The sequence below is a fragment of the Cariama cristata genome, unplaced genomic scaffold (genome assembly GCF_000690535.1).
Source record: "Cariama cristata isolate BGI_N322 unplaced genomic scaffold, ASM69053v1 scaffold43342, whole genome shotgun sequence".
Classification (NCBI taxonomy): Eukaryota; Metazoa; Chordata; class Aves; order Cariamiformes; family Cariamidae; genus Cariama; species Cariama cristata.
Genome location: NW_009604080.1, coordinates 1 through 9656, shown reverse-complemented (window position 1 = coordinate 9656; position 9656 = coordinate 1). Strand labels below are relative to the sequence as shown.

The 9656-nt window shown below is 37.3% G+C and overlaps 1 protein-coding gene across 1 annotated transcript; it reads right to left on the bottom strand.

Annotated features, from left to right (window-relative positions):
- Positions 1-1310: 1310 nt before the first annotated feature.
- Positions 1311-8785, bottom strand: UBA5 (ubiquitin-like modifier activating enzyme 5). The gene is made up of 11 exons (XM_009695427.1): positions 8744-8785; positions 8561-8650; positions 7237-7346; positions 6739-6825; positions 6008-6092; positions 5068-5172; positions 4761-4888; positions 3419-3554; positions 2896-2971; positions 1987-2093; positions 1311-1401 (listed from the first exon to the last, which is right to left on the bottom strand). Exons 1-11 carry the CDS (start codon positions 8780-8782, stop codon positions 1318-1320), a joined length of 1047 nt encoding a protein of 348 aa, XP_009693729.1. The 5' UTR covers positions 8783-8785; the 3' UTR covers positions 1311-1317.
- Between the last annotated feature and the right edge of the window lie 871 nt (positions 8786-9656).

Genomic DNA, 9656 nt, shown 5'->3' with positions numbered 1-9656 from the left:
CTGCCCTATGAAACAGCAGCACCTCCACAATACTCTCATTTTACGTGATGGTGGGATGCTGCTACTGCCATTACTAGCTGTTTCTGTGTTGGCTGCATCGTGCTGTGGAAAGGCTTTTTAGAACAGCTGAAGTTGGAAATACTTGTATTATACTGCGAAGTTTGAAATTTACGTTCTTCTAAGCCAAATCTAAATAAATAAAGATCGAGTTCTGGATCAGACACCCACAGTAGTATTTGAAATTGGTACTTGCAGTTCTGCAGGGTGCTGGCACTACAGGCTGTGTACACTTACAGGTCAGTTTAACGTGATAATTTAAAAGGTAACACAACTGTACTAACGTTATTTACAAGACAAATACCAATCGCTCAGGTACTCCACTAAAGGTACTTGGAACAATTAAGTTTAGAGCATCTAGTTTTAGAAGCCGCCTTTTGCAAACTCAGATTAAGTATATTCCTTAATATAGCCCATGATGGGGATGGATCAGTGTTATAGCTAAACTTCCAATAACCAACAAAAATATAATATTTAGATTTTCAAAGTAAAAAAAACTTCCTGTTATTTCCAATGGTGCTCATAATTGTTATAGATTTTGTCATGAAAAGCATCTGCCAGCTGAAATAGTGGCACGCTAATCCCCAGCCTGCTAGTATGATTATCGACTAACAAAATACTTCATCTTGTTGCAACGTACTCGAAGCGTTATGACATACAAAACATAAGCAGCTATTTAAGAACAAGCAGTAGTAAAACATTGATAAAACCAGGGAAGTTTGAAAAAAAAATTCCATCCCAGAGGTATTTAAGGCAGACAGAAAGGGCGAACTGTTCTGTTGACTCAGAAAAAGCAGTCACAGCATGATCCATGCCAAGAATTTGCACAGATGGGCGAAAAACAACTGAATACAAGTGCCTTGAAAATCGGGAGCAGCGCGCTGCCCTTGACCTGCTCCCTCCACTCCAGCAGATTTCATCTTTCACTTGTTGTACACTATGTACTGTTCGCATTGTATCACATACAGTGTGCTGTACCTGCTTTTGTTAGTTTACCTATCTCCTTTTATTTTCTACTGAATATCTGGACACTAGGAATGCTGAGAAATTAAAGTTTACAGTAGCACAACCCCATCTGTTAAAGATGGGAATAGACAACAGGATATAAACACCGTAAGTCTGTTTCCTTCCTGCCCCTGTAACAGTTCCATTTCACAGGAAATGTAAAGATAACCTTCAGTAGAGATAAAAAAAAGTCTAGTCTGCTCAAAATCCAATGTCAATCCAAACTCCCAAAAGTTGTACTTAATTCTTGTTTTGCTACATGTTTCTCATTTTGGCCATGAGTTCTTCTAGGCTTTCTTCAGATTCTGCTACCGTTTCCTCAGTTACCAAATTCTCTTCCTATGAGGAACAGGAAGAAAAAGTTGGCAACGAAAACAGCAAACAAAAAACCCTACACAAATCAGCTTTATTGCTGTTACACCACACCGTTTTCCTAGAACCAAGTACTCAATTACAAGATTCGGCCTAAGCAATTATAAGTTTAAATTGTAAACTATTCTGACTAGGAGTTAGAACGTGCTGGCTGCAGCACATACAGGTTCTACGTTCCCCAGGTATACTAACTGGTCTTTGACTATGTACAGCTTTTACAAGATAAATACGATAAAAATTAATTAGTTACTGAAATATCAAATGAGAAATTCACTTTTTTTTCCTTCCCCCAGCCCCCAAATACATTCGTTCCTATCACCTCAAAACTACATTCCCACTCACATCCATACTTCTACATACTATGACATGTATTTCAGAGAAACACAAAACTGGACCCCCAAAGGCACTAATCGGATGTGCTGAGGTACAGTTTCACTGGAATTGTTCAAAATGGAATTTTATTTTGGGTTTAAAGGGTAACCAAACTGGCTGGTATTGTAACTGTAATCTACAACATGTATTTCAAAAATCCGTAAAGAATCAATATATTACCTTGTTTGGGATAGTATATGCTACAGTAATTCCCTCAGGAAGCTCAGGTACTGGGCCAGATGCAGCCTTCAGCTCCTCTTCTGAAATTTCTGATACTAATTCGATGCCTTTGCATTAAAAGAAATTGAGAACTCCATTAGAAGTTAGAAGAAAAAGTTCTTTAATCGCTATCTTATCACAGTAAGAGGGAAATGGCAGCTACTTTTCTGAAACAGAAAAAATTTAAAAGCAGAAAGACCTTCGATTTCAACTTCATTCCATTATCAATACAAAACATTTTCCCCTTTACAGTGTACGAAATTGTTCTATACAGGTAACTTATGGACAAGAATGACATCTCTCCTATAGGACTTCCTTGTCCTTTACCATTTAAATCTTACCGTGAGGACCCTTCTCCCAGTGGGAGGCTAAGATTACTTTCTAGATTATGTAATAAACAGAACGTATATATCAATTCTCAAAATGGTTACATAAACTCATTACACTTACCGTTCCATAAGACAATTCCTTCTAATTTAAAGCCCTCAGAGGAATATAAAAATCCATGGGATGCCTCAGCACAGTGGTTATGGAAATGACAAATGCTCTTTAGTTACGTATTTAAAAGGAACACACAGCAAATACATCTTACATCTTTCGTATCTTCACACCATCTTCTGAGAAAGTTTTCTATTCAAATGCTGTTACTTTCTGAGCCTAAAACCTGCACGTTACACTAAAAATACATCAAGTTGTGGTAATAGTGCTGTGAAAACCTGTGAAAAGCCAGCAGTAATTACGCAGTATAAGTTACAAAAAATAGAAACCATAAGCAGCCTGTGTACCCTACAGTGTGTTCACCCAAAACAAACACTTTAAACTTGAATCTTAGTACTGGGAGCATCATTTAGTCTCCAGTTGATTACTTACCCCAGTCATTGTCTTCGTGTACTATTTCTTCTTCCTGTTCAATTACTGCTTGTTTTGGTTGTGCAGCTTCTTTTTTCTGAAGGAAAACCACAAAAATATAAAACCACCATAATAGATGTAATAGTCCAATTTTCAACAACAGCAAAGAAGATCAAATCTAATATTCACAATTCTTTTAATCTTCGAGATACGCAGTTGCCATTTAGAACTTTGTTAGGCATAAAAAGGCAGAATACCTGCAAGTTAAAAAACCCAAACCCATTAATGCCTAAAAATACATGACTGCCAGAAAGCTTGAGAGATTACTGTAGGAGAAAATATTACCTAACTGGATGGAAGCCATTCTGCCAACCCTTTGCCTTAAGATAACTCTAAGTATTGTATTTTTAGAAATGCAACCATCTGAAGACAAGGCTGCTGAAAATTGGAGTAGCAATGAAAGTTTTGTTTTACTACAGATCTGTAGCTTGCTTTGTTCTTAAGACTTTAAGAAAGAAAAAAAAAAACCAAACAACATTTTTACCTTATAATTTTCTTGCTGTTTTCTGCAATTTTGGTCACTACATTGTGGGTTTGGCTTCATAGACATAGTTGGAAAGAAATCCTGCATCGCATTGTAACCAAGGTAGTAACTCACAGTACCAAAATTTAACAGGTACCTAGAAACACAAACAAAGAAAGCAAGGCCCTTACCTACAAGTGCAAACCTAAAAATTCAGTTGCTCCAGGAATAATTTTTCCTCAAAGAACTTTTAGAATACACTTTCACACTAGTGAAGCTGTAAAGAGTTACTGTAATTGTCTTACAATAAGCTGTAGTCACCTCACAACAGCATAACTGCATCAACCTAGAACCTGATCCTCTTGTGGTATACACGTGAGAACAAGTCTGCTACAGTCTCAGGAAAAACGTGTTTAGAGTAGTACGTAAGCAGTTTTCTCCTGTGCCTTAATCCATTGCTTGAAACACTCAGGTGCGCTGTATTACAACGGGAGAGTTTTCAACAGCTAACCAGAACCAGCTTAATCATCTTTACGGTAGGGTCAGATTTGCAATGAAAATAAAGATTTAAATTAAGCTGCAATGTTTGCATTCTTCGTTAAGGAAAAACACATGTTGCTAGGCAATTTTATACCTCTCTCTGCACAGCTGAAAATGGAGCTTTGTTGTTTGTAGGCACACTTGCAAACAGTACTTTTATTCTTTTTAACTAGAAATTTTTGGAGAACTGACAAAACCAAGCTAAGACTAAAATCAGGCTAAATAAGATCCTGTTCTCAAAGATGCTTGTAAAATACAGTGGTGCATCATTTTGAAACTGAGTACAAAGTGGTTCAAATATTCTTCTTGCTGATACATGCAGTTCTTTTAGCAGCGGAGTCACGCAACAGGACTTTTTGAAAGTATTAAAGTATGTCATATTGCTATATAACTATTTTTAATTCACTTCAGGTTTTTAGAATATGAACACTGCAAAAGAAATTATTTATTCTTTGTTCATGTACAAAATTTCGAAGACAAGTCAGCACTGTAGCATTCTTTGTGTATAATTTAACGATGTCAAATAGGAGCGTGTTTAAATGCAGAGCTAAGAAAAAAAAGTGTGTGTATATGCAGTAAGAGAAATTCTTCAAAAAAACTCTGAAGACCTTTTCTTACCCCAAAAAGTTCTATTAAAAACAGCAGCTCCAAACACACCACTGATTCAAGCAGTGTGTATTTCAGCCCTGTCCAATGATGCCAATACCTTTCGGAAACAGGCCACAAACATAAAAAGGACCAGACCCATCATTATGAAATGTTCCTTCCAGTTTCTTTCTCTTACTGTGCCATACATTGAATAGCAATAGACTCAGTCACTTACTTCAGAACATTTTGTACAAGAATTCCTGCCACCACACCCATAGTTGTAGGAAGACTAGCGGCACAAACTCCTTCTCGTTTTAATGTTTTCTCATCAATATTTGCAGCAACTACAAGTGGAGGAGCACACTGAGGGGAAATAAAGAAATTAAGTTTAGAAAAAAGTATTTTAAAAAACCCCACAGATCACACAAAGTTTTAAGGTACTGCATCAGCTGTGCCAGGATCACATTCACTAGCCAGCTACCCTTCACATTCCCAGTCCCGCTTTAAAAGACAAACGAGCAACTCAGCAGAGCACCGCATACCGCAAAACAAGCAGATTCACCAGGTATGATCAGCTGTATGTGTCCTGACACTGCATTTTCACTCACTCCAGATTCCATCCAGATTTGTCCAAGTTCGTTGCAGGCCTTACAAACACAGAAATACACACATCAGCACTGCAGAAGTTTAATGAAAAGGAAAAAAAAAACACAAACCAAAAACCAAACGTTGTAAATTGAGAGTGATTAAACACATTGATCTTCCTGCTTTAAGACAAAAAGGCTATGATCAGAAAAAGGAACATGATAAGGTAGAAGAGAAATTGTTTATCAAAGGATAAATTATCTTCGTGAAGCCAGCCCCTTTGTGCTTTCCTGAGGACCTGAGGTTTTTGAAGCAATACAGGCATTAGTGACACAGTTACTAGTGCACTACAGAATCTAATTGCACAAACTGCTTTTAGAGGCACGAGTACAGCGTATCTGTGTACCTCCAGCGCATGCAACGTATGCATCAAGTTAGCTGCAGGATAACAGAAAACACGCATTTGGCGTATATCCTACATTGGCTGCTGCTATAAAGAAAAACAGTTTGATTAGGTACACAGCCTTAAAACATTTTTAGTACACAGGAAGTCCTATGAAGGATACAATTAGCTATACGTAGTCTTTGTAAGATTTAACATACCAGACTTTGATAATACTTATATAAACAGGATAATTTGGAAAGACAGAGAGGGCTTATGACACTTAACTCTCTCACTAACCATTAGCTGCTAGTAACTTAACAGTTATATTTATACACGTACAATGTGTTTTATAAGAACTGGGTAAAAGCTCAGATCCTGTTTCCTTAAACCAAGGAGGAAACTTCTTAGAAGATTCTTGATAGCTTCCTGCCTCTTCTCTAGTCCCCACAATTCCTAACATCATTTGTAGGAGAAAACAGACCTCCACGAGCTCATGCCTTCCATGGCCTTACCGTGTTAATTGCCATGCGAGCTTCAAAGTTGTCCACGCAGCTTAGAACAAGATCGACAGGCTTCCCTTCCTCCAGTGCACCGTTACTGAAATATGTATCAGAAGTTTGCATGAAATCGCTGGCAGAACAAAATACCAACACGGTATGCTCCTTTAGAGTACAGAAGCACATGGGAAGTGTACTTCTAACAAAACTTGTGCAAATCTTAGATCTACAGCAGAAACAACAGCATGCTGAAGCTGGGATTTAAATATACAGGCATTTGAGATTAAAAGAAGTTTTATATAGTATGCACTCACAGTACAAAGTATTAGAGAATTGTATCTTTGTTCAACATAACTGCAAATGGGAAAAGTTATTTCAGAACTTCTCCGAGAGACCCACTAATAACTATTTTCTTTCTTCATTCTATAAAGCATACCTGAAACTACTCCAGAGCAGTCAAAATACAATCCGATCCATTTTCTATAATGGGAAAAGCCTGTAAGACCTGCAGTTTTGGTTGGAAATCTAAAGATGCACTAATATAAAATATAACTATGCAACAGTAGAAATAAATGCCAACTTTAGAGAAAAAATCTAGGCAGGAATGTCTTCATATATACATATTTCCCGCTGGTTTTTAATTGGAAGTCATTAAATAGAAAAAAACCCCAACAATAAAAACGTGAGGCTGTATAGAATCACACGTCAGCAGAAGTTAGTGATACGCTTTTGTTGGGAGATTTTACCTTATTCTATCCATGAAGTGTTCAAAGTTGTCCAGTGTTGTGATGTTGTAGTTATGTACTTCAAACTGAACATCAGGATTAATATTCCTTATGGAGGAAATAATATGAGTCAATGTTAATAAACAGAATGATAACTTGCATTCTACTCCCTAACTTCACGAGTGCTGCTAGTCTTAAGCTTCCAGTCTGAAGTCTAGAATACACCCTTATTTGTCAAAAATTCATAGATTACATGAGAAAAAATTCACAACATATTGAAGCGGCATAGTTTATATGAAAATTCTGAGCAAAATTAGCTATACTTAAAAAGCAGACCCATGTTAAGGTGTTGGCCAGTACAAAAATGTCCTTAAAGTATTAACCATTCCCACAACTATTTTATACTCAGATTTCCAAATTAGATCACGCTACTTTGCAAGTGATTAAGAGTGAAACATCAGTTTTCTGGAGCAGCATCCTGGATAAATACATTTTGATACCCACTTCTCTAAGTTATACCTCAAAGTATGCTCTGCTGCTTGCACTTTACTTAATCCAGCTTGATGAGGTTGGAAGAAGAGTCTGTTCATGTTTGCCAGTTCCACTTTGTCATAATCAAACAGAAGCAGCTACAATAAAGATTGTATTAACATATGTGAATCTCCAAAGGCTCTGTAACCACAGCGCTATGGCAAAGCATTTTAAACAACAAAACTCATTCTAAAACCAACAACAAAAAGACCCCCAACCAAACACCTGCCCCACCCCTGCAGTCCCATTCAGTTCACACATAAAAGGTACCAACATTTTAAGTATGTGAAAGACTGAATTCTAACTGCCGTTCACCAGGAACTGATTCGTTCAGTCATGAAAAAACACACTTCTAATAAAAAGCAATCTGTTCATTTGATCTAAACTAAGAATATTCAACATTATCTACATGAACACTATCACCTCTGTTACCACATTCCTACTCGCTGCTATGGCATTAACTAGAAATGTGTAATTTCTTTCACTTGTCTTGGCATGTAGTTCTTCAAAAACAATTCACTTAACATACCTACATAATACACGGACATGTTGATTGTTATAAATTCTGAATCAACTGTCCAATGTCCTTTTCTACACCCAAGATGCTGGTCTTCAGGAAATGCTCCTTCAGAGGAAGGGAGAATAAACTTTGCAATAAAAAATTCCATCACCTCTGTATTAAGAAACTCCTTAAAGTTCTAAGAGTAAATGGTCAGGCTTTGCCTGGAAATACAAACATCTAAGCCATTCCCCAAACTCCTCCTTTAAAGAAAAATCCTGTTCTATTAACTCTGGAAGTTCTTGTTATCTATACACACATCAATTTATTTTTAACTGCTGCTGAAGTTTTAGCTCCAAGTCTGCCACACGATGAACTAATGTTTGTGATAAAAATATCTGTTTGACACCTACCGCATTTCAATTCCACGAATATCAACTTGTTCTCATAACATAAGACTTAACGCTCTACGTGAGTTACCCCCTCTTTTTTTCTTTATTTTGTTTTCCTTTTGCAATAATCCAGCATGAAGGTTAGACAGATGGGCTCATAAAAGAGCACGGAGAAGACAAGCATCCAAACAAGAATAATCTCCATGATACCAGATTAAGCCCTAGGTAAATCAATTTTACTAGCATAAGAAAAATACAGACTGTTAACCTGTGATGTTTACGCAAGTGCTGTTCTTGAGTGCTTTCTTCATAGTACTTTTTTTATTTGGGCAAAATCAGTGGAGTGAAATCAAATCTAAGTCTTTATGAAGAAAACTGGTCCATCCGCTATAAAATAGAAGAAGGAGAAAACTCTCATTACCTTACCAATGCCACACCTTGTCAGCATTTCAGCAGTCACACTGCCAACTCCACCTACACCTACTACCGCAACCGTAAAGCTACGGATTTTCTGTAGAAAGAAATAAAATACAGATCAGTATATCAAAAGTGGTCCTCACAGGGAAAAAATGCAAGGCTGTTTTAAACACAGATAGAATCCTACCTCATAGTCTTTGACAATTCCCATTCTTTTTAATGCCATCAAGCGACTACGAAGAAAAACAGTAATGTTATACAGAAAATGCTCTCTACATTTCTAATAGCAATTTTGCTTTTCAGATATTTAAAATCACTTTTGCTTTAAAAATAACCCCACCAAGCACCAAACTCAAGCCTGCTGTTTTCACTGCAGTTGTGATCGCCCACTAGATAATGAGACAGTAGGGGCTTTCCTATTAGCAACAGAGTACTAACCCTGCAGAAACTCATGTACTTATTCAGTTGGTATGAATAACACCAATAAAATCAGGAGGACCCATAGTTACTTTCATAAATGAATCCCTGATTTACAGGATGAAAGCTTACACTTTTTTCTGTAATAAACCATATGGCAGCAGCCCAGTGCAGACTCTTCCACTGTTTTGATTAGATTAACTCAATCATGTTAAAAAAAAAAAAAAAAGAGAATATCGGGTTGTGAGGATAACTGGAAGAATTTTAAAGTAACATTTTATACTGCTATGGCATTTTTTCATTGAAAGTATCAATGGAAGTACACATATGAACTTGTATTAAAGCAATTCATCCTTTAAAAAAAAATGCATCAGATTTCCAGAAGCGCTGAGCACTAGAAGGGGTCCCAGATGCTCAAGACTTCCCTAAACCAAACTCTAAAATAGGTAAGTTAGAGGAACGAGAATAAGACCTCATGTAATACCGACACCTGTCCCATTGATTAGCAACTCGGCTGAAGAACTCACAAAGTTTCCTCTCTCTCCCCCCATACTGTAAAGCATGATAACGGAAAGTAACCCCGATGTCGAGCCCTGCCAGCTGGGAAATCTGAGAGCACGGCTCCACGCCTCCCCACGGGGCACCTGCCTTCAGCACCGCCCTGACACCCCCTCAGCACACCC